At 38.4% G+C, this 26,622-nt stretch overlaps 1 protein-coding gene across 2 annotated transcripts in view; it reads right to left on the reverse strand.

Annotated features, from left to right (window-relative positions):
* The window catches only part of TLK1 (tousled like kinase 1), a 129,549-nt gene that overhangs the window by 34,257 nt on the left and 68,670 nt on the right, over positions 1–26,622 (reverse strand). For both annotated transcript variants that reach the window (XM_048869419.2, XM_048869420.2), the window contains exons 5-12: positions 25,017–25,063; positions 24,286–24,378; positions 19,477–19,566; positions 18,531–18,623; positions 16,707–16,817; positions 15,297–15,433; positions 13,500–13,688; positions 3,260–3,326 (exon numbers count right to left, since the gene is read on the reverse strand). In XM_048869419.2, the coding sequence (XP_048725376.1) occupies positions 3,260–3,326; positions 13,500–13,688; positions 15,297–15,433; positions 16,707–16,817; positions 18,531–18,623; positions 19,477–19,566; positions 24,286–24,378; positions 25,017–25,063 (827 nt within the window). The remainder of the gene's footprint in view (positions 1–3,259; positions 3,327–13,499; positions 13,689–15,296; positions 15,434–16,706; positions 16,818–18,530; positions 18,624–19,476; positions 19,567–24,285; positions 24,379–25,016; positions 25,064–26,622) is intronic.

The raw sequence follows: 26,622 nt of genomic DNA on the forward strand, positions 1-26,622 counted from the left end.
TCAGAGAGACCATTAACGGTACTCTGCCAAGGAGGAATTAATAATAACTAAGCCTGAATTTTTGTGTTTAATGCCTCCACTAATCAAATTATATGGGAATTTTCAAAGGGGATATGTATTTTAACATTTTAAAAACCCCCTTTCCTTCCTTTGTGACACCCCCTTTGCATTTCCTGTCTGATTGAAGCTATTCCAGAATGTGACATAAATATCAAAACTGTCATTGCAACCTAGTTTATCCATGGTATTTATGTTACAGAATGTTACAGCATTCTCAGATCTTTACTGAGTCAAAAAGTATCATGAGGATTCACAGAGAGCTTCAACTTTAGTCACAATATGACAGATATCATTTCCACTTTCAAATGATAAATACAATTGAAAATAAATGGTTTGTAAAACTTATTTCTGTGCTGAATGCCCCTGACAACTTGGTTAGTCAAGATATTCAGCAAAGATATTTGACCTTAAATCAATTTTCATTTTTACTTTAAAACACATTGTTAAAGGAACGGCTGAATTCACGAATTATTCTAACAGAGGAAGTTCATAACAAGAATAAAGCATATCAGCGCACCTGGAATTATGGACAGGATACTGCCAACACAAAATATTTATTTCCACAGCATTGTTTCCTCTGTACACAATACGAACTTGACAGATTGTAACATTCAGAGGTGTGACACACAAAGCATCGTAACACCAAATCAGTTAGCATAATCTGGGTTTAAACATTTTTAAACAAAAGAGAAATTCTTAATCTTCCTTCAGGCTGAAATGTGGCAATTCTGGACACAAAGACAGCCAGAGGGGAGAGACAAGAAATTTTATTTGCACAAATAGAACACTGCCTGGTTACCAACTATCTTGCTATTTCCATTCTAATTTTTTCACATTAACCATTCTAATTGTAGTATGTGTATAACATTCTTTGCTAGGGCTACGATTCTGTCACAGAGGTCACAGATTCCACGACTTTCCAGGACTTCTGTGACTTCTTCTGGGGCAAGGCTGGAGCAGCTGTCAGCCCCGAGGAAAACACACTGGGAACAGCTGGGGGGAATGGTGCCAAAACAACTGATCAGTAGCAGTCTCCAGGGCCGCTTGAGCAGCGGCTGGGTTTGGGTCAACCCCCATGGGGCTGCAGCTGCAGCAGGGGGCTGAAGTAGTTACAAGCCCCAGCAGTGCTCTGTTTGTTGTCCTTCCCTGCTCCCCCCTCTGGGGTATTTTTAGTAAAAGTCAGGGACAAGTCTTAGGCTTCCGTGAAACTGTGTTTATTGCCCGCAACCTGTCCCTGATTTTTACTAAAAATATCCATGAGGGAATTGTAGCCTTATTCACTGCATCTTGCATTGAAACTAAGAACTGGAGTAATATGCCCTTTTCCTAAGCAGAGATCAGAAATGTGATTTAGTGGAAGGGACAACGAGGTATGGAGCATCTCACTGCAGGAAGCTGAGTCCCCTCAATTCCCAGTGACCTCATCTGTGGGGCCTACAGAAAGATAACAGTAGTATTTCGTATATTGATATTTCATATTTAATGTATTGTTACATAGCTGATAAAATGTATATGCAGCAAATACCATTAATGCCAAACAAAGATTAAAAGTTGCCCTGTCCGTACCAGTCTCATTTGATAAGCTCTACCCATTGAGTCAACCTTCCTTCACTCAGTGACCAGAAAACAATAATATCCCTACATTATAGAATCATAGAACTGGAAGGGACCTCGAGAGGTCATCTAGTCCAGTCCCCAGCACTCAAGGCAGGACTAAGTATTATCTAGATCATCCCTGACAGGTGTTTGTCCAACCTGCTCTTAAAAATCCCCAATGATGGAGATTCCACAACTTCCCTAGGCAATTTATTCCAGTGCTTAACAACTCTGACACTTAGAAAGTTTTTCCCAATGTCCAACCTAAACCACCCTTGCTGCAATTTCAGCCCCTTGCTTCTTGTCCTGTCCTCAGAGGTTAAGAAGAAAAATATTTCTCCCTCCTCCTTGTAACAACCTTTTATGTACTTGAAAACTATTATCATGTCTCCTCTCAGTCTTCTCTTCTTCAGACTACACAAACCCAATTTTTTCAACCTTCCCTCACAGGTCATGTTTTCTAGACCTTTAGTCATTTTTGTTGCTCTTCTCTGGACTTTCTCCAACTCATCCACATCTTTCCAGAACTGGACACAATACTCCAATTGAGACCTAATCAGCATAGAGTAGAACGGAAGAATTACTTCTTGTGTCTTACTTACAATACTCCTGCTAATACATCCCAGAACGATGCTTGCTTTTTTTGCAACAGCATTACACTGTTGACTCATATTTAGCTTGTGATCCACTCTGACCCCTAGATCCCTTTCCGCAGTACTCCATCCTAGGCAGTCACTTCCCATTTCATATGTGTGTAACTCATTGTTCCTCCTTAAGTGGAGTACTTTCCATTTGTCCTTATTGAATATCATCCCATTTACTTCACACCATTTCTCCAGATCATTTTGGATTTTAATCCTATCCTCCAAAGCACTTGCAACCCCTCCCAGCTTCGTATCATCCGCAAACTTTGTAAGTGTACTCTGTATGCCATTATCTAAATTATTTATGAAGATATTGAACAGAACTGGACCTAGAACCAATCCCTGCAGGACCCCACTCATTATGCCTTTCCAACATGACTGTGAACCACTTATAACTACTTTCTGGGAACGATTTTCCAACCATTTACGCATCCACCATATAGTAGCTCCATCTAGATTATATTTCCCTAGTTTGTTTATGAGAAGGTAATGCGAGACAGCATCAAAAGCCTTACTGAAGTCAAGATACACCACATCTTCCACTTCCTCCCCACCCCCAAGGCGTGTTACCCTGTCAAAGAAAGCTATCAGGTTGGTTTGACATGATTTGTTCTTGACAAATCCATGCTGACTGTTATTTATCACCTTATTATCTTCTAGGTATTTGTAAATTGCTTGCTTCATTATTTGCATTGATCCAAGAGGTCAGTGCAGACTGATACAATGTACTCAGTACTTCATGAAGCTAAGCATGCTGTCTCTCCAATACTCCAGAATATGCCACATTAGGGAACAGGAAGGAATAAAGTCATTATTCAGCATATACAGAACTCTTCATTGCTTACTGGTAATCAATTTTGTAAGACAGCTCTAACAAGCTCTTTTTACACTGTGACAGTATTAGTTTTTGCACTTTGATGCATAGCAGCAAAAATCACAGAGCAAATGACTACACATACCTTTTTAAGATGTCCTAATCTAAGTTTGAAAATTTCTTCCTGTTCATGATATTCTGCTAGAGTCAATCTGCAAAAATAATAATATACAGTTATAGATTTTACTATCTTATAAAAGATACAGAAATATTCATATTTTAATGTATTTGTCAAACAACAGTAAATAGCATTCTTTATTTACCATTTATAACTACCAACACAACATCACATTTAAAATTGTGTCTGGATTTTTTTTTTTTTAAAATAATATGTCATTCCATTATTTATAGAAATCTATCTGGTACTCTGAAACATTAATTGTTTATGCTAGGACCACTTCCCATTCAGGAGACCACTACTTAGTACGAGATCTTCTCCTTGACCATCTCCCACCCCAAAATCTTAGCAATTGCCTCAGTGCTTGGTTCTCAAAATATGTCACTCAGTGCACTACCACAAAGGAATCCATAGACAGTTTGAAAGAATCTAGTTTAAGACTCAGGATTTCCAGATCATTGTCTCCAATCATAGAAATTAGGGAAGGTAGTTAGGAAGTAGCATGGAGCGGAACTGCATCATGCATCCAAGTTGAACAACCTCAACTACCCAGTGAGTTGTAGTAATTCCACTCAAAACTGCAAGGAAACAGACTAAACAGATCCTCAAAAGAAGGGGAAATGGAGAAAAACCAAAGTTAAAACCACCTCTCAGTTCTCATTCAATGTGTCAAATCTGAAGGCTTGATCCTAAAGATGACAAAAAGAGTGGAAGAAGATTAATCAGCTCACTGCCTGACATACTTTCCACTGTTTCTTCTGATACTGCAAAGTCTGCACCTTCCAGAAGTGAGGCCGGAATTTCAGAATGTCATGTAAGGTCTCTAATACCAAAAAGAGTTCTCCCTCGTCAGGACTGATGGAAGGACTTCCCGAGACTGTTATACTTTGGAGTCTTCTATTCTTTGAAGCACCTCGTTCATCTTAAAATTGAAAGGGCTCTCCCCATCAAATAGGAGTAGGTCTCCACAGATCTGAGCCTTAGAATAACGTAGGAGTACTGAGGAAAAACAACTAATGCCACCATAAGAATCAAAGCATCTGACATGACATGCCTGTAAGACATGCTAGGACACTGAACACTTTTCAGTCACCATCTTAGAGCATTTTTCTACTTGTCAGAAAGGTGGTCAATGAGAAGACACATCTCTTCCCAAAGATGCAATTGGTACCTAGCCACACAGATCCCCAGAGAAATTTACTAAACATCTCTCACCAAAAGTCAAGCTTTTTGGTGTCCTTACCCAGTAGAAAGGTAAAAATTATCTTGGATTTTTGTCAATCTTTCAATTACTACTGACACCACTAATGAGCCAATATAGGTACAGAAATACTGGAATTCCTTATTGTCACTGCCTTTTTTTAAATATGGTTGGGATTGACATTGGAATCAATCAGATGTCTTTAGCAGGGTCCAGTAGCTCATTATTAATGTAGCAAGACCCTCTTTCTCTTAGTACTGCTGGATTTCATTCGAACAGTTAAAAAGGCTGTCTACGGACATCTGAATTTCAGAGCTTCAGTCATACATTCTAACATCTCGTGAAACCGGCTGATATCAGGGGGCAAACAAACAAGGACGTGGCCACGTCCCCAAGAAAATTTGAGGAAGAAGCAATCCTCCTTTTAAGACAATATTGTTTCAAAGTGCCCGACAACTTCTTCTTTGTTGGGTGAAAGGCAGTTATGCACACCAACCGAGGGGACAATTTTACAGATACTGGTGTGGGCAGCAGAGGAAGTGGCAGTGAAGAAAAAACCTTAGCTGTCTGAGAGCAGCAGATGGGTGACTAGCAATAGGTTTTATGTCTGACCTTCTTCAAACCCACAAGGGAGAGGCTATCCTGTCATTAAGGTCAGATAGCCCACATGCTAAATGGAGAGCAAATGAATGGAGCCTCAAATGGCTTGTCCCAATAGGCCAGAGAAGTGAGCACAAGTGAGAACATGAGCCCTGGACAAACCAACCACTCCAGTTCCAAGAACTGTCACGATGAACCTGCCAGCTGCACAAGACAGCACCAAGGCTGAGCCAGACACTCACAGAAGAAAGGCCCTGACTGAGATTTCTCCACAAGGTCTATGTCCAGTGTCTGATACAGGGACTGGATTTGTTAAGTTTCCTTGAGTAGAAAGGCAAAGAGCCTCAGCTGCCCAAAGGAGTCAAGATATGATGACCCGACACACATCATGGCAAGAACAAACTATTGGTTTGCGTGTCTACTTCTAGAAACATGGAGAGACACAATGCTTACCACCTAAATCTGCTGTTCTTATGAAAGTACTTGGAGGCCACAATAAGAAAGTTAGAGAACCCCCTGATCTAGAATAAAGGCACAAACACAAACTAATCACTGGAAACATAAGTTTTATATCAAATCCTCCAGAAATCACTCTGGGCACTGAGTGAAAGTCCTTCAGCCACAGCTAGCTGAAAAAAGGAAGGAACTAAGGCAGTTTAGGAAACCTGGTCCTTTCATAATCTTGGTGTGCTACCCCTCACATATTAGTTTATAGAAACTTTAATAGCAATATTACTCCTATTTATCACATGTTAAGTTCTAACAACGTACCTGGTGTCATTTTTTTTTGGTTTATAGGCCACTACATCATTGTACTGCCCAGGCAAGTCACCCAAATTTTCAGGTTTAGTTTTTCTAATTGTTAGATGGGCCACATAATTTAGATAGTCTCTTTCATAGATAGATTTCAAAACTCTTGACAAAAATACTGAGGAGTACCCCTATTTGACTGACATATTTCTCTTCATTCTCCTCTCATGCAAGAACAGCTCAGTGATTTTTCTCTTATCAAAAATAATCACCAGGCACAGACCTAATCATGGAAAATTTCAGCTAAATTTCAGCTAAAACCTGAAAATTTCAGAAGTGAATGACTGAAGACAAGGAGTTAAAACAGAAATTGTGATGCAACATAATTAAGGCTATGTTTTAGTCACAGGTATTTTTAGTAAGTCATGGACAGGTCACGGGCAGTAAACAAAAATTCACGGCCCGTGACCCGTCCATGACTTTTACCAAAAATACCTGTGACTAAAAATGAGTGGGGGGAGGGAAAGGGGATGGGAAAGAGGCACGGGTGGTCCGGAGATCCTGCAGGTGCTGGGGGAGGTGGCCCGGGGCTGGCAGGGGCTCCTTACCTGGCTCTGCATCCCTGCGGCTCCTAGCTGGTAGAGGAGTACAAGCGCTGGCTGCTACAGTTCCCATTGGCCGGGAACCACAGCCAATGGGAGCTGCAGGGGCAGGCAGTACGGAGCGCCTCCCCCCCCAGTCACCTAGGCACTCCAGGGTCATGCCAGTGAGAGCCTCCCACCACATGGTAAGTGCCCCCCAACCTCCTGTCCGTAGCCTCCTCCCACACACCCAAATTGCTGCTGCTGGCCCAGGGGCTGCCTGCCTGCCTCAGGCAGCCCCTGAGCCAGCACCAGCCACTGCAGAAGTTATGGAAGTAACGGATTATGTGACCTCCATGACAGACTCGCAGCCTTAAACATAATCTATAGTGGATCACAACCAACATGGTGCTACTAGTATAATGATCTCTCCTCTCAACCTCCCCCCAAGAAAAAAAAAAAAAGTGGGGATATGAATACAACAAAATGTTCAAATACATCTGCTCATACCTTCCTTACACAACAAAAAGAAAATGTTTTAGGATGGAATTTTTAGAAGTGCTCCAGAGCTAGCCTAACTCTATTGGAGGTTTTTACAGAGCTAGGCCAATGCTATGCATTTTCAAAAATCTCACCCGTAATGTTCTAATTCAACATCTGCTCTGGGTCTTATCTCTGGTTTCAGAGTAACAGCCGTGTTAGTCTGTATTCGCAAAAAGAAAAGGAGTACTTGTGGCACCTTAGAGACTAACCAATTTATTTGAGCATGAGCTTTCGTGAGCTACAGCTCAGCTCACTTCATCACTTCATCGGATGCATCTTATCTCTGTTTGTCTTATAGACTAAGCTGCTTGGGGCAAGGGCTGTCTTTATTTGTCCTGTAAAGACCCAGGCACATTGTTGGTGCTTAAACATATAATTCTGAAAAAATTGCTGAATATATTTTCTACTTCCTCCATGCTCAACAGAATGTTCGCTCTAAACAAGTTTGTTCAATTAGATTAGCATAACTGACAGCTTAGTATCCCCTCCTACAAACATTTTAAATTAGACACAGGGATCGAATCTGAAGTATTTGCATGAGACACTGCCACTGAATAAATGGAGTGACAGAGGAAGTGATGGTTAGGAAATCACCAGCACCAAAACAGATAAAGCTGAAAAGTGAAGGGAGGAAGTCACTATGTAAACCAAAATTGTTCTTTCTAAAAGCAATAATTTATTACTCATCTGAAGAACACAGAATCAGAGAACTGGAAGGGACCTTGAGAGGTCATCTAGTCCAGTCCCCTGCACTTGTGGCAGGACTAATTATCTAGACCACTCCTGACAGGTGTTTATCTAACCTGCTCTTAAAAATCTCCTGTGATGGAGATTCCACAACCTCCCGAAGCAATTTATTCCAGTGCTTAATCACTCTGACAGTTGGGAAGTTTTCCTAATGTCCAACCTAAAGCTCACTTGCTGCAATTTCAGCCCATTGCTTCTTGTCCTATCCTTAGAGGTTAAGAAAAACAATTTTTCTTCCTCCTCCTTGTAACAAGCTTTTTACATACTTGAACACTGTTATCATGTCCCCCGTCAGTCTTCTCTTTTCCAGACTAAACAAACCCAATTTTTTTCAGGATTCAGAGTGGTAGCTGGGCTAAGTCTGTATCAGCAAAAACAACGAGGAGTCCTTGTGGCACCTTAGGGTATGTCTACACTACGAAATTAGGTCGAATTTATAGAAATCGGTTTTATATATTCGAGTGTGTGCGGCCCCACAGAAAATGCTCTAAGTGCATTAAGTGCATTAACTCGGCGGAGTGCTTCCACAGTACCGAGGCAAGCATCGACTTCCGGAGTGTTGCACTGTGGGTAGCTATCCCACAGTTCCCGCAGTCTCCGCTGCCCATTGGAATTCTGGGTTGAGAGCCCAATGCCTGATGGGGCTAAAACATTGTCGCGGGTGGTTCTGGGTACATATCGTCAGGCCCCCGTTTCCTTCCTCCCTCCGTGAAAGCAGCAGCAGACAATCGTTCCACGCCTTTTTTCTGTGCGGACGCCATACCAAGGCAAGCATGGAGGCCGCTCAGCTCACTTTGGCAATTAGGAGCACATTAAATCACATTCAACACCAAACAGGAAATGAGATTCAAAAGTTCATGGTTCTTTTCCTGTCTACCTGGCCAGTGCATCTGAGTTGAGAGTGCTGTCCAGAGTGGTCACAATGGAGCACTCTGGGATAGCTCCCGGAGGCCAATACGGTCGAATTGTGTCCACAGTACCCCCAAATTCGACCCGGCAAGGCCGATTTAAGCGCTAATCCACTTGTCAGGGGTGGAGTAAGGAAATCGATTTTAAGAGCACTTTAAGTCGAAAAAAAGGGCTTCATCGTGTGGACGTGCAGGTTTACATCGTGCAGGTTTACATCGATTTAACGCTGCTAAATTCGACCTAAAGTCCTAGTGTAGACCAGGGCTTAGAGACTAACAAATTTATTTGGGCAGAAGCTTTTGTGGGCTGGAACCCACTTCATCAGATGCATGGAGTAGAAAATACAGTAGCAGGTATATATGTATGTGTGTTTGTACGTGTGTGTGTGTGTGTATACACACACAAACACATACATATACACACACACATACATATATACGTATGTGTGTGTGTACACACACAAACACACATACACCAAGTGGGGGGATCAGTCTAACAAGACAATTGAATTAACAATAGAATACCAAGAGAGGAAAAATCACTTTTGCAGTGGTAACGAGGGTGGCCCATTTAAAACAGTTGATAAGAAGCTGCGAGTAACAGTAGGGGAAAATTAGTATGGTAAAATTAGTTTTTTGTAATGACCCAATTTTTTCAATTTTCCCTCATAGGTCATGTTTTCCAGACCTTTAATCATTTTTGTTGCTCTTCTCTGGTTTCTCTCCAATTTGTCCACATCCTTCCTGAAATGTTACTCCAGTTGAGGCCTAATCAGAGCAGAGCAGAGCAGAGCAGAAGAATTACTACTTTTTTTTTTTGTTTGGTCTTGCTTACAATACTCCTGCTAATATATCCCAGAATGGTGTTCACTTTTTTTTGCGAAGAGCATTACACAGTTGACTCATATTTAGCTTGTGGTCCCCTATGACTCCCAGATCCCTTTCCGCAGTACTCCTTCCTAGGCAGTCATTTCCCATTTTGTGTGTGCAACTAATTGTTCCTTCCTAAATGAAATACTTTGCATTTGTCCTTACTGAATTTCATCCTATTTCAGACCATTTCTCCAGTTTGTCCAGATCATTTTGAATTTTAATCTTATCCTCCAAAGCACTTGCAAACCCTCCCAGCTTTGTGTCATCCATAAACTTTATAAGTGTACTCTGTATGCCATTATCTAAATCACTGATGAAGATACTGAACAGAACCAGACCCAGAAATGATCCCTGAAGGACCCCACTCATTATGCCCTTCCAGCATGACTTTGAACAACTTGATAACTACTCTCTGAGAACGATTTTCCAACCAGTTATGCACCCACCTTATAGTAGCTCCATCTAGGTTGTATTTCCCTAGTTTATTTATGAGAAGGTCATGAGGGACTGTACCAAAAGCTTTACTAAAATCAAGATATACCATGTCTACCACTTCCCTCCCTATCCACAAGGCTTGTTATCCTGTCAAAGAAAGCTATCAGGCTGCTTTGACACAATTTGTTTTTGACAAATCCATGGTGATGGTTACTTATCACCTGACTATCATCTAGATGTTTGCAAATTGATTGCTTAATTATTTGCTCCATTATCTTTCCAGGTACAGAAGTTAAAATGACTGGTCTGTAATTTTTTATAGATGGGCACATAATGGCTGTTTCCAGAAATTCAAACAGTGGGGGCTGGCATTAAACACTTAATTGCCTCACTTGAAGTAGAATTAAATTTGGGATAGATTTTTTTAAAGAGTTGAGGAGTTTATCTGTGCACTTCAAGTTAACAGTTGTTGAGGTACATTTCAACTGATGCCAATTAAGTGAGCTTATTATAAAAAATTGCTTGTTCGGTAATAAAGAAATCTCACATGGAACCATTAACCACTTGGGACACCAAAAATTACTAAGAGCTCTGGCAGACAAGGATAGTGTTTACATTGCGCTGCTCATTTAGTCAATTGCATCTAAACACAAGCATTGAGGGTTTCTTCAGGTGGTCAGTTGCCATCTTGATGAATACTTTGATTCACTTTCAAACTCATTAGACAAACATGGTAAGTTGTTATTCCTTTAATCATCCAACTACATCAGGAAAATGACCTGTCACTGGCAAAGCCACGGCCATCACCTTCTATTGGTTTTGAAAACTGTTTTAAAAAACTGTTCATATACAAAAAGCTGTTTTCAACCCTGGTTTCAATCACACTTTTTTGTAACCAAGCTAAAAAAATATTTGTTTTTCTCTACACAAGAAGCTACGCCATTGTCAAAACTAAATAAGGTGGTGCCAGAGGGACTCTCTGCTGACAAGCTTTGTTACCAGATCATTTTTTTCAGCATAGCAGTGTAAAGGTATGCCTAATCACATACATGTATGTTGTACTAATGTACCTCTGTTTTAGTTAATTAATCTCAGCAATTCTGTACTTCCCTCCGTTAGGTATAAATAAAGCCTCTTCCCTTCGGCTATGGGCTAATTAGAACTATTATTCTCAGAGTGATGTGGGCACACTGATGAGCACAATATGAATGCAGTAATGGAGATCAGAAAGAGTAAATGAATACTGAATACTAGACTGGAAAAAGCATAATTAATAATTGTTTTAACACATGGACATGTGTTATCTGTCTAGCTCTGTAATGGGGAACAGCAGTTTTACTGTAGGTATCTTTCAGACAAGAAGAGGTATCACACTAACAAGACTACAACAAATCCTAATTAAAAGTTTGAAAAACCCCTAAAGCTCCTGGCAAAGGAACACAAGAGGCCCTTGTGTTCTGGTGATCCCAGGTCGCATAAAGGACCCCAGCAAATAACACACAATTGTTCAACAAAGACAAAATAGGCAGGCAGTGTTATACATAAAACAGCAGTTATATCAGGACCAAATTAACGTATACAAATGCACAGCTAGTCTTGATTCAATCATGATTAATATGTGTAAACTACCATTTGATTACTAAAATATAAAAAACAAACTGCAATTAACTTATTGGATATACAGTTGTCAAAAGAAGTCTTCAATGCTCAATTTGTATTCAATTTAATCTGCTTAATCAAACCTAAATTAAATGTGAACTTGAAAATTGTAAATATAATTAATTTGAGAACATTGTGAAGGAAGGACAGGAATAGCTATTTGTGAATCTGGAACAAATTGGACAAGAGAGATTCACGGTACAATTAAATATGCAATGCTCTTGTGAAACATGCAACTGAAGCAAAATTTATCATCTACTAATTAATCATCTACTAAAGTAGCAGAAAATCTCAGAAAATTTAACATGAATATAGACTAAAAAGACTTAGCCAAATACACTGGTCAGGTATATTCATGGCTAAGAGTAACAGTAACAATTGCTTGGCTTTTAATATATAGAACATTTACATTGGCACAAGCTTTGTTTGTATGGTAGAAAGTAAAAGTGACTACAGAGCTGCCCTGCAGATCTTATAAAACAACAAGAATGCTAAAGTCTCTACAAACACAACACAAGATTTACAGATCCCAGTGTATGTATTCCTTTTTCTTAAGTGGAACAAAGAGTTAGGGATTGACAAACTGTGGAAGAAGAAATAGCTAGTTCCCCTGAAAACAAATATTTTAGAGAAGAGCCCATTTTAGTTCCAGCAGTATTTCAAAAGAAAACGTCAGAATACAGCTGCAGAGGGAAGCATTTATATGAGAAAGAAGCACTTCTTAAGTGGTAAGTTATATATGAAAATTTAAGGGTTTTTGTGTTTTAAATTAGCATCTCTGAACAGCCTTCCTACAGTAAACTTTCTGAGAAGCATCACTTTTAGAAACAAACCACAATCAGTATTAACTTAAAGGTCTGTCAGTTCTAAATCCTGTTGCAGCCCCCTTTTAGTCTCAATTCTTCTGCCACCATGTGCAAAATGTGCCAGAAACAAATGATGCAGAGGTGAAGGGGATATTGGATTTGATAATCAGAAAAAGATGAACATTGTTATAATTGTAAATATTTAAAATAATGATTTTTCTGATGATTAATGGTCACAATCAACCTGGGATCTAGCCAATTTCAAAATAGTAGTTTAAAAGAACTTTGAAGTACTTCTCCTGGTGCGCTGGCCAACTTTTTGTAGTTTAATAACCACATTATCATATTTGTAAAAATGTGCTTCCCTCCTGATGTTGTATGGAAAACTCAAACAAAAGAGGAGAAATTATACAGGGAGATAGTGATAATGAATATACAGTATATATGATGAAATGCAATCAAAAACAAAGTAAATAAATTGAAAAAAAGCAAAGTTTTCTTTTTTTCAATCTCTTTCCATAGTAGGTAAAATATTTTCAGACAGAAGGGTAATTCTTAAATTGATGGTGTGCATTAAACCAGCACTAAAGTATTTAAATTAGAAGAAAAGATGCAAGATCATTTACTTTTTTTTAGCGCATTATTAATTTAGATGCAGGCCTTCAGATACTACAGGATGTATCCAACTCCTTTCGAAGCCAATTGAAAGACTATTATCTTCTTCAGTCGAAGCTGAATTGGTCACCAAAGCCTTCTTTACATCAATTTAACTGAAAGGAGAAGAAGGCTAACTCCACTGAAATCAGTGGAGTTACAAGTGTAGAATACTAGAATTAGGCATGTCTAATTAGAGACCAGTAGACACATTGCATCAAGGCAAAACAGACTGATGCAATTTACCCAAGATTGCAATGATACATTGCAGCTACATAGATTTTGGTGCAAGTTTCCTCAATTTAGACAAGCCATCAGTGAGAACAGAGTAAGTCCCTAACTTGCTGGCATATGGCATAACTGTTGGGGTTATGCCACTACTTGCGCTGCAAACAAAATGGACAACACCTAGGAAACGATGAAAAAGATTGATTGAATTGGTAAACTTACAGCTGTGGTAAACTGGGTCTAAGAAAGGGATCATTTTCTGCCCCATTGACAGCTTTATTTTTCCTCTGTTTTGGTTCCGAATTGGCAGATGGTGCTTGAGAATTATTCGTAGATGGAGGTTTTCGTTTGGCTAGGAGCTTTCTTTGCCTTTCGATATCTTCCCTTTGTTGATTCACCCATTCTTGCTGCCTGTAAAACCAAAAATATTGCATTAATTATTAATATTTTTACAGCTAATAATATTTTAAAAAACAGGCTTCTAATAATGGCAACGATGGATTCTAATCCACTGAATTACCACGAACTCTTTTCTTGGTAAAAATGAAAAGCTTTTCTTTCAGGCATTCTTAACTAGGCACTGTAAATGTGAATATTTATTTTGGGGATCAGAAGAAGAATTTGCATGATTTTATTTGATTTTGTATGTTTGTTTCTTGGTGTATTCTTTGTCGGATAATACGCTACAGATTTGCAATTTGGCAAGAGGAGGGTAATTGAAAAGGTCGTACTTTTTCTGTCAGTAATCATTTTTGTACAAATGAAGAGTAAGAGTATTTCAGAGTATGTTAAAGAGAAATCAAATGTTCCCTATTAGGAAGGCGTATTCTCACAAAGTTTTGGAAACATGTTGGTATAATTTTCTTTTGTAATAGGTTTCCAAAAGTGTAACATACATACTTGATTTTCCAGATTGGAAACAAATGGTATTCTGACAAAGTGGACATTATCACTTACAACCAACACCAAAAGAAAAGAAAAAGTCAGAGATGTCAATGCAGAATATTAATATGGTTGTTTTACCAATCAGATACTTTAGCTGAGCTGACCTTCCTAAATAAATAATCAGTTGGGTTACACAATAAATAACTATTGTATGTATGGACAAAACACATAAGGAAGACTGTAAAAGCTAAATCATTAGATATTAACTAGGTCAGGGGTTCTCAAACATTTAGTGTGGACCCATTTCTGAAGAGTGTCGTCACAGACCAAATTCCTACCCAATCACAACGCCATCTGCATTCCCACATCTTTCTTGAGAAAACTAGAGTTTCTAGTGAATACATTAATACTTAACAATATAAAGGTCAAATCAGTTTACTTTCCAAAGCATGTATCTGAAGTCATGAATTAGTTTCTTCCTCCCACTCCATAGCTCCACCCTCTGCCCCATCTCCCCAAGCTCCTTCTCTGCCCCATTCTCTGCTGAAGTACCTTGTTGAGGCAGCTCTTTTCCTGCTGGCGGCTACAGGCTCCTTTCCCCCATCCGCTTATGCTAGCAGCAGCCCCTAGTGGCGGCTGCTAGGTTTGCTCCTCCTTCTCGCTCCTCCTTCATTGCAATGAAGAGCCTGGATGTCTGTAGAAGCTGCTATAATGAAGGATGTGGAGCCAGCACCACGTGACCAGCAAGCCCTCCACAGACCATCAACTGTTCCACTGACCACCAGTAGTCGGTGGACCACAGTTTGAGAATCACTGATCTAGGTTTACAACTTTTTCTATCAATTGTGATGATTAATGAAATGCTGCTCAGTTAGTAAATTCACACTTGTTCTAAGGCTTGTTAAAATCAAGAGAGGCCCAATCATCTTCTTTCAAAAACAACAGGATTTAGCATTCTACATTCTGTTGGTTGATTAAGGGAGTTCTGTACTGTATTCTGAAACTTCAAAAAGCAAAGTGAAATACTACATATGAAAAGCAGCTCCAATCCTAGAAGCTCTTAGTAATAAAAAAAAAATCCACTGGAGGGAACTGACAATTACTGAGAATTTTAAAAACATAACATTGACTAACTTCACAAGATTTTGAAATGCAAAGCCATCTGTCCACTGTTCAGTAAATGAAGCACCATGTCGAACTGTTGTAAAATGCCCGAGGCGTAGTCTGTCTTGCATACTCTTCTCTCTGCTTGCCAGCTTTTCTTGTGTGCTCTAAGAAAATCAAAATATTACCATTCAGTTTTTCTAAAGTGTTTACAAGTTAGCAAAAAACACAGTCCTCTCTCTAATGTCTTTTTTTGAGTAGTAGGTAAAAGAATGATGGATGGAAATAAGTTTCAACTACTCATATTCCAATTACCTCTGCAGAACCGATACATGTTATTTTTTCTGGCTTATACATTATCAGAATTTAGCTATTATTCATAATGATACATGAGCCAGAAAACCCAATCTTGACTTTACTTGCAAATGTTACATGGAATTCAAAGAATGAGGGAAGAAGGCAGGGGGAATTTGAGCTACCTTTACACTGTCACAATTCAGGGCTGCTCAGCAGGCTGGTGTGTCCCCAGCACAAGAGCTGTCTATGGGATGCTCTACACTCCAGAGCAGCCCACACTCCCCCTAGTATGATGAACAACAAGCCTGCTACATCCTGTTCTCAGCATACCCTGATGCTGGAGCTAGCAATGGTGACAGTATAGGCATTCGGGGTGACCCTGCATTGTGGGAATTCTTCCGCAGTCTCTTGCAGCAGATTTAAGGAAAAATTTAGTTTCTTTTCTTAACGTCCTGACTTGTCTTGTATTCATTGCATTAAACTAATTTTTCCATTCATTTTCCTTGACTTTTTGGGGTTGTTTTTAAGAAAAGCAGTATTGCTAGTGTTTAAGAATGTTAGCATTAAATTTGAATTTCATATCTCATTTAGGTGAATGGGATGGCAGAGGGGTAAGTACCTGCTTTTGCTGCTCTTAATATTAAGCTGAAAATGGAAGGTAGCAGTGGATCTATTTACAGTAGAAATTCTCCTAGCTCTCTTATGTGCTTTTCACAAAAAGAATGTCCCCAGTGAGCATGTTCAGAAGTGATTTTTCAATCACCTGTACATTTATTTTAAAACAGTTTGCCCAAAATTCACAAAAAGGTTGAATGTCACCCAGAGGAAAAGCCACATGCTAACGTCATATATTTTATGCTCAACAGTGATTGAATTATTAGTGAGCAAACAAACATTTATGTTCAAAAATGCATTTTTTCTACTCTTCCATATTTCAAAAATGGCTGAAGGTATTTTTCTCAAATTTAAAATTAATTAGTTCTGGACTGAGAACATAGAAAACAAAAACATAGAAAGTTTCAGTCCAAACAGAAAGTTACGAGCAAGTGAAAATGGGGTGGAGAGTTTAATAACGGCACTCCATAGGTAACTATCTATAGTGCTTTCCACCACACACACTGAAAAAACAGTGTTCAACCTTACCTTTTCAATCAGAAGTTTCTTGCTCATTGAAATGCATTTGTTTAACCTTTCTTTATATTTTTCAAGTAGCTTTTGTTGTTCATCTATTTGTCTTCTAAGATCACAGTTAGCCTAAGAACAATATGAAAAAAAATGTTATATTTCAGATCAGTGTTATTTTATGGAAAATACTACAAATCAAAAACATATAACTATTATCAATACAAATGTATATCTTCAGTGACATGCACTAAAGCAGAATGCCTACATATATACAAATATATAAACAAAACAACCTTATTCTCAGTACATCAGCCTCATCAGGTCTGTATAGAGGTGGCCTTATTTTTCCCCCTCCCCCAAAGAAGGGGATCCATGATCATTGGAAGCTGAATACCAGAATGATACCTAACATTACACAGGTTTGAATTGTATCTTCATATTTAAGTGTCAGATGCATTTTATCAGATAAAATATGTAAATAAATACATCTTATCTCGTACATTAGCACTAGTACTTTTCCACCCTTCTAATATTAAATAGGAAGCTCAATTCTAGCTCCAGTTCCTCTTCAGATAAAGGATTTCAGGAATCAAATGAAAAAAGAAAAGGAGTACTTGTGGCACCTTAGAGATTAACAAATTTATTAGAGCATAAGCTTTCGTGAGCTACAGCTCACTTCATCGGATGCATACAGGAATCAAATGGAAATACAATAATCTCTTTCATAACCCGCAGAAAAATAAAAATTCACACTGACAAATTAAAAAAATATCTGAGGAGTGGAAGGGAGTGAAAAGTTTAAAGCATGCTCTTTGTATTCACATTATGACCTCAGAAGACTGAAGTTACGTTGTTCTAGCTATAACATACTAGAATTTTTGCAATGTTATCTTTATTACTTCTACACTGCTTAGCAGGTAAAAACAGAAACATACAAGATTTCATGAACACAAATTAGATAAGACATATACAATTTGTGAAGTTATTACAATCCCTTTCACTCATCTCCTTTAAAGACTTCTATTTGTTGTATCTGCGCACTGTTGTCTGCTTTTTGTCACATCCTGTTTGTCTAGTTGTTGATATAGTTACCTCTGCAACCCAACTACTTTTGGAGTATAACCACCCCAACCCCCCTTACTCTAGTACAGGAACTTTCCAAAGTACTTCATTTTCTTCTCATTATAGGCAGTTATTTTGTGCCCACGGTACTTCTGTCATGGTAATCTTGAAAACGTAGGCAGTAATAAGTTGTCCTACTGAGGAATGCTTTACTTTACAATTAAAGCAAGAAATAGGTCATGTGAAAATATATCAAGATTTGTAAAAAGCCAAAGAAATTAAATTAACACACTGCCTTATACAATATCACCCTTGTCTGGAGCCTCAAGAAGTCTATAACCATGTTTAATAGTTAGATATGCCAAAGACATGTTTCTTTTAAATACTGAAGCAGAAAAAAAATGAGATTCATGCACTTAGTTATCACATAGTATATGCTAGGTTTCAGAGTAGCAGCTGTGTTAGTCTGTATCCATAAAAAGAAAAGGAGTACTTGTGGCACCTTAGAGACTAACAAATTTATTAGAGCATAAGCTTTCGTGAGCTACAGCTCACTTCATCGGATGAAGTGAGCTTATAGTATATGCTGCTTCTCAGAAAAAGCACTTATGCAGATTTTATAGAATATTTTAATCTTTACAGATCTGGTGTTTTCTGTCATATGTTTATATTAAAACTTTAATATATTTTCAGCTTTATATGGTAGTACAAATATTTTCTATATACCATCACTAACCGATATTTTAAATAGACATCTTTTATTCAGTCTTTTACACTTACCCTGAGCAAATCATCTATACGACCTTCTTTCTTTTCCAAGTCTTGATTTTTATTACTTTCCAGTGCAGCTAATTTCAGCATCGTGAGATCAGTCTAAACAAAAACATTTTCAAATATTTAATTCCATTCTTTGGCAGCTGTAACACATGATTTTCCTCATTTTTGCATCAATGTTGTTAATTATTTTAAATTAGTGTAATTGTCTTTGCCAATTAACAGGCTGGGTTGAGTTAAGAGTTTGGACAAACCACTTTAACTGATAAAGTTCTTCATTAATTGAAAGCCAATCTATTAAAGAGCAATTAATTTTCTTTTTCAGTAAGGGATAAACACGAAATGGCTTGAATGAAAAAGTCTACTAATAACACTATGTTAAATTGTATCTGTTTGGTCTGAAATGGTATCCCTCTCAGTAAGGAAGTTTTAAACTAACCAACTGTGAAAGAGAGAGGGTCAGAGGATTGGGCTGGACATGCCAGACGAAACAGCGGTTCAACAATAAGGGTGCTTCAGGGCATAAAAAGGATTGCCATTTTCATTGACAAAGAACTTTGACTTTTAGCTCTGAAAGGCCATGTTGTATCTGACCATATCTCATTGCCACAGTGGTTGCTATCTTAAATACTGATAGAGCTAGAAACCAACACTTAAGATCACATGACAACCTGAATCTTGAGCAAAAGGTACAAAGCATTCATCTAACTCTAATGGTTCATGAAATGCTATATGAGCATAAAAAGCAAGATGGTAATCAGAATGACTAGCAGCTCAAAATTTATCAAGGACAGAAGTGTTTTTGCAGACCACTACAAATGCTTGCAGAACCTGTAAATTTTGTAATTACTGGTCTTGAACCAGTTATCAGACACGGAAATAAATGGTCACTGATCAATGTTTTCATGTATTCTAAAAAAAACATGGGAAGTGTCTACACAAAAGTGTTTACCTGAGTGATTTTAAATGATAACTGTTTTGGCTGTGTAACAGGGTGGTCCACAAAAGCTAATGCCGTAGGAGAAGGACTATTCTGTTGAACCTAAAATACATAAACAAAAGATATCAGTTTCAAATTGAAATACTCAGATTGCAAAGTGAAAGAATTTTGAATGTGTATCTCAAAATCCTGTGAGAATAACTACTTGACCATTGGTTGTAATTAGCAAGCTAAAATACAAAACAAGGAAAGACCATACTTTTTAACTATATGACCGATCTATCTTTGGAGTATTGCATCTAGCTATTCACCATGCAATTAATGACATATGTATTTTGGAGAGGTGCAACATACTCTAAAAGAACTAAGATTAGATCCCATTTCTAGGGAAAAGGATGACAGATTTAGTCTTACTCTCTGTGGAATAGGAGCTATTAGAAAATTTCTAAAGACCGTTACTTACCTTAAGAGGAATAGAATAAAGTTTGCAGAAACAGTCACAATACATATCAATTCACACTAATGCTCAAAAAAAAAAAAAAATTGGCATCAACCACAGCAGTTAGATAGTATGAACAAAGCTGATCTAATAATGACTCTTGTATACCAAGTCTACCAACTTTTGTCTGGTAGCAACTAGTATCATAAGTTTGCATCCTTTTCCAATGTCCCTCAGCTAGATTTTTGTGAGGCTTTGTCTACACTACGCACTTTTTAGTGACATGGCTGTGCTGCTACAGTTGTGCCACTAAAAGGCGCGCAGTGAAGCTGCTGTTTGTTGGTGGGAGAGAGCTCTCCCACCGACAAAAAACTTACACCCTCAATGAGCAGCGGTAGCTTTGTCGGCAGGAGAGCGTTCCTGCCAACAAAGTGCTGTTCACACTAGTGCTTTTCGTCGGCCAAACTTTTGTCGTTCGGGGGTGTGTGTGTGTGTATTTTTTTCAGTTTCCAGTGTATATAAAGCCTTAGACTAAGTTTGACAACTCAAAAATAACTAAGCTGGGTTTCCTTTAGTTTTGGAGGGCTTCTCTGACATCAGAGGGCCCAGAACAGGGGAAACCTGTTGTATATTATGGAACCAGACATCACTGAGACAACAGTCTGAAACCTCTAAGAGAAATCACTTTTTGGGGAAGGAGAGAGAGTGTGTGTGTGTATATACACACACACACACATATATTCAGAGAGAGAGAAGGGCTATCAAGCAATTAAAAAAATTAATCGCGATTAATCGCACTGTTAATAAAATACCATTTATTTAAATATTTTTGGATATTTTCTACATTTTCAAATATATTGATTTCAATTACAACACAGAATACAAAGTGTACAGTGCTCACTTTCTATTTATTTTTGAATACAAATATTTGCACTGTAAAAAAAGAAATAGCATATTTCAATTCTCCTAACACAAATACTGTATTGCAATCTCTTTATCATGAAAGTTGAACTTACAAACGTAGAATTATGTACAAAAAAACCTGCATTCACAAACAAAACAATGTAAAACTGTAGAGCCTACAAGTCCACTCAGTCCTACTTCAGCCAACCGCTCAGACAAACAAGTTTGGTTACATTTGCAGGAAATAATGGTGCCTGCTTCTTGTTTACAAATTGTGACGTTGCACTCCATATGCTATATGAAAATATGCTTGAAATGTGAATATAAAGTAACTGGAATTTGCTTTATGCAAAAGGTCTCTTGTAAGATATCATTACAAATCTTATAATCCACTGAGTGTGTTCATCCTATTTGTATGTATGTATCATTTGTGTATCTAAACTAGAAATATGAAGTTAACTCTGAGGTCCTAATATAATTATGCGAAGTGTGGGCCATTAATGGTGGCTTAGGATTTTGATGGTTCCCATTAGCTAGAACAACTGGTTGCGAATGGCTCTGTTTACTCACAAACCCTCCTGGGTACGTGCAGGCCAACCCTGAAAGAATGGATAATGAAGTCTTACAGTGACATGTGATCATGTCACCTGGTACTGGAATCCATCTTAAACCTGGTGCTTTTCCATTTAGAAGGAGGGTGGGAACCCAGAGAGAGACAAAGGATTCCCGCCTTGTGCCAAAGCTATAAAAGGGGGTGGAAAAGAACAAAAAGGGTTGCCAATCATGAGAAATCCCCTAGCTACCACCTGAGCTGGAACAAGGACTGTACCAGGGAAAGGACTGGGCCGAGACTAAGAGGAGTCTAGTCTGCGAAAGAAGCTTATTGGAACATCTCTGAGGGTGAAATTTACCTGTATTGAGTTTCCTAATGTATTGGGCTTAGACTTGTGTGCTTTGTTTTATTTTGCTTGGTAACTTACTTTGTTCTGTCTGTTATTACTTGAAACCACTTAAATCCTACTTTTTTTATTTAATAAAATCACTTTTGTTTATTATTAAACCCAGATTAAGTGATTAATACCTGGTGGAGCAAACAGCTGTGCATCTCTCTCTATCAGTGTTCTAGAGGGCGGACAATTTATGAGTTTACCCTGTATAAGCTTAATACAGAGTGAAATGGATTTATTTGGGGTTTGGATCCCATTGGGAGCTGCGTTTCTGGGTGCTGGAGACAGGTAACCTGTTGAATGGTTTTCAATTAAAGCCTGCAGCTTTGGAGGCGCGGTTCAGGCATGGGTCTCTGTTGCAGCTGACTAAAGTGTCTGGCTCAACAAGGCAGGGTTCTGGAGTCCCAAGCCATCAGGGAAAATGGGCTCAGAGGTCATTTCAGCACATCAGGTGACAGTCCCAAGGGGGTCTCTGTGACCAAACACATCACAACAATGACACCTGAAAGTGAGAACAGGCATTCACATGGCACTGTTGTAACCTGCATTGTAAGATATTTACGTGCCAGATATGTTAAAGATTCATATGTCCCTTCATGCTTCAACCACCATTCCAGAGGATATGCATCTATGCTGATGACGGGTTCTGCTCGATAACAATCCAAAGCAGAGTGAACATTCATCAGTCCGTTTTCAACATCATGAGTCAGATGCCACCAGCAGAAGGTTAATTTTGTGTGTGTGTGTGTGTGTGTGTGTTTCGGGTTAGGTAGTTTCAGCATCGGAGTGTTGCTCTTTTAAGAGTTCTAAAAGCATGCTCCACACCTCATCCCTCTCAGATTTTGGACAGCCCTTCAGATTCTTAAACCCTGGGTCGAGTGCTGTAGCTATTTTTAGAAATCTCACATTGGTACCTTCCTTGCGTTTTGTCCTATCTGAAGTGACAGTGTTCATAAAACAAACAACATGTGCTGGGTCATCATCCGAGACTGCTATAACAGGAAATATATGGCAGAATGAGGGTAAAACAGAGATGGGGACATACAATTCTCCCCCAAGGAGTTCAGTCACAACGCACTGTTTTTTTTAAATGATCAGCAGCAGCATGGAAGCAAGTCCTCTGGAATGGTGGCTGAAGCATGAAGGGACATACGAATGTTAGCATATATGGCACATAAATACCTTGCAACACTGGCTACAAAAGTGCCACGCAAACGCCTGTTTTCACTTTCAGGTGACTTTGTAAATAAGAAGCAGGCAGCAGTATCACCCGTAAATGTAAACAAATTTGTTTGTCTTAGCCATTGGCTGAACAAGTAGTAGGATTGCGTCGACTTGTAGGCTCTAAAGTTTTACATTGTTTTGTTTTTGAATGAAATTATGTAACAAAAACAAAAATCTACATTTGTAAGTTACACTTTCACAATAAAGAGACTGCACTACAAGACTTGTATGAGGTGACTTGAAAAATACTATTTCTTTTGGGTTTATCATTTTTACAGTGCAAATATTTGTAATAAAAATATAAAGTGAGCACTGTACACTTTGTATTCTGTGCTGTAATGGAAATCAATATTTTTGAAAATGTTGAAAAACATCCATAAATATTTAATAAATTTTATTGGTATTCTATTAACAGTGAGATTAATCGCGGTTAATTTTTTTAATCACAGTTAATTTTTTTGAGTTAATTGCATAAGTTAACTGTGATTAATCGACAGCTCTAATACATAGCAAAACTCAAAAACATTTCCTGAGCAACAGAGCGTAAGGGAAATTTGGAGTTCAAATTCTGAAGCTGATAGCAAGTAGAATAAAGTGTAGTTGTCCAGAAATGGTCCTTCCACCCGGAGTTAAACAAAGGCAAGTCCAACATTAACACTGCAAGCCTGTATATGAGCGGAAACTATTTATTTTCAAATTAAATCCCAACTTTCACATTTCAAAACATTACTAGTAAGGAGAATTATATGGGATACAGTAGTCATGTATTTAAATTTAACTAGAATCTGTTGGTTTATCAGCATCTTTGTTTATAACAAAACAACCTGGATTTTTCACTATTCCTTCCTAGCAAAAAGGAGTAAGAAATATGTTTTTAATGTGTGTAGGGTATTTGTGAACAGATGCTATTATGTCCTGTTTTTGAAATTACTTAGTGAAAAAGTTATGAATTTATTTTAAATAAATGACTTGGAATTCAACAACCACCCACACCTGGTGACCAGTTACCTGAAGTTATACAGTGTAATAATTAACTTGGAGCTTCCCTTCCGATTTTACAACGTTTCAATCAGACAGTAATCCTAGTTTATACACCTAAAATTTACTGAAAGCATTTTTAAAAATTTGAACTTTATTTCTCGAACCAAACAAGTAGTATTATAGATTTCTTTCTGAAAGTAAGTTTAGAAAGTTTCACTATTTACAGTGATTATTTATGATCAGTGATTCCCAATTAAGGCTATTTTCACTGACTGAAAACTTTTGAACTGAATGCTGAAATTGAACAGACTAATAGTTCAAACTTACAGAAGAAGGGGCGGAATGTGAATGTGAATTTTGAGGAGAACGGATTGCAGGAGATATGCCTCTTACAGGACTGGAGCCGTTTCCACCTTGGTACTGAAGAGGAAACATGGCCAAAGAATTAGTTAACATTCTTATCGAAAATCGACTGTAAGGCAAAAAAAAAAAAGTATCATTTACTGTATTACTGCACAACCTATACGTCTAAAGGCAAGAGAGTGCAAAAAAAACAAAAAACAAAAAACAAAACCCAAAAACCACTATTTAAGATGTAGCTTTAATTTTTAAATATAAATTTTACAAACAGCTCCAAAGATGTTTTAAAAACTACTCATTTTAAACCATCCATTCCCCTCATCCTTTTTCAGCTCCAGCAAGACCAAGATAACATCCCACCATAACTGTTAGATCTAAAAATAAAAAGGTCTATTAAAGATCACTATTCTCTCAAAGACTGAGCTCCTGTCCACACTAGTAAAAATAATGTAACATTTAAAAGACATTGCTAGCTCACAGTGTAGACATGACTTGTATGTGTTACTTTTGTATAGAAAGCCATGCATTTTGTGTTTCTAAATCAAGGCAGGTGACAATCTAAACAAATCTGTTGCCTAAGTAGTGCAGTACTCTTTACATTTATGCTTGTGAATTTAACTAAATTTAGTATCTTAAACAGTTACTTCCAATCTTAAAGAAGTCAAAAAAATAATTTTCAAAATAAATAAAAAACTTACTTCAAAATAGTCACTAATTTTGTGACCACGTCCCCCAATACTTTTCCCTGAAGTTAAAGAAAAAATTAAAGACGTTAGAAGTGACAAAAATAGACCGCTATACTTACTATGGAGGTGAAAAGTATACAGTATGTCAAATAAAGTCTTAGAATCTGCTAAGCAGTTTTCTGCAGCTTGGTGAGCCAATGTGTGATCTTTCTATCTAGATATTCATATGGCATCCCATCAGCACAGCATCTGAGAACTCCATGCACTTTGACTAATTTATTTTCACATCATCCACATACGGCAATGAAGTATAATTATGCTTTTTTTTTAAAAAAAACACACAAATGGGAAACTGAGGCACAGAGAGAATGGCCTGTTCAACTCTCACAAGACGACTGTAGCAGAGAAGCCAGGAATTAAATCATCTCTCCTAATTCCTACTCCAGTGCCTTAGCCACAAGACTATCCCCAACTAACATGATGAGATGTTCATCATTAACATCAGCAGGCAAGAGTTTTGGTGCCAAGCTCCTCCACCTTTTAGGCACTCTGTCCCCAGGCTCACCAGTTAATGACTTGCCAAAAATGTCAAATCTGGTTAGCCTACAACTCACTTTCTATACTAGTCCCTTTGCTCAGTTCTTGAACCTGAGTGGGCAAAAACAGTGAGGACAAAATCTAACTAGAAGTACAGTACCAATTTACGGAGGCAACAATAAATTACTGACCAGCTAACTCAGTAGGCTGTGATAGCTGGGGCAGTATAAAGATGCAAAGGGGCTGAACAGAGAGTAGAAAGAATGAGTATCACCTTGTGGAGATGATAGCAGCTCTTTTCCCCTTGCAAGTCAGTCATAAATCTTCAGAGGAATGACTAGAATGCTCTGACCAAGAGGACAGATCCAGTCTCTAGTGCTTGGTGAAGGTGACTGCAGACAGAGCTGCGAGTCTTTGCCATGCATAGTCATCTATGGAGGTTTCTTTCTCAGCTATGGAAGTAGACACGGCTTTGACAGAACAGATGCAGGAGAGTCTCCAAATGCAACAACAGATTCCAGCAGGGGAAGTTAATCAGAGCCTTTAAACCATTGCAGGGACTCTGAGAGCATGAAGAGGGAATGAGACTTTCTGAACTCCTGTGTTTGAGACAGGGTACACCTTCACTGTCCCACATATATCCACACAGTGTCAGGGGATTTCCTCTGGGCTTTGGTGATCAGACAGAAGTTGGGGTGGGGGGGGGGGGAAATCTCCTGGTTCAGGTGAAAAGAAGAAACTGCTTTGGTAAGGAAGCTGTAACAAGTGCAAAGCATTAATTTTTCCTTAAGAAAAACAAGACAGTGTTGATGGCAAACAAATGCCATAAGCCCTGTCAGGTGAAGGCGACCTCGACTAAGGAATTCCACTTTCAAGGAAAGCACAGTAAGAAGCACCAAAGCTAAGAATTCAACAAGGTTTGAGCAAAGCACTGAGCACCCTTTTGAGGACTCAGGGACTTCACAGGAGGCCTAAGATAGGACATAAACCTAAGGAAATTGTCCCAGTGGGATGGGTCCTCATTGTGCATCTCTAGTGGAGCCTAAAGAGAGAAGGTAGGTTACTGAGGAGGGAGTGGGAG

Source organism: Caretta caretta, chromosome 11 (genome assembly GCF_965140235.1).
Source record: "Caretta caretta isolate rCarCar2 chromosome 11, rCarCar1.hap1, whole genome shotgun sequence".
Lineage (NCBI taxonomy): Eukaryota > Metazoa > Chordata > Testudines > Cheloniidae > Caretta > Caretta caretta.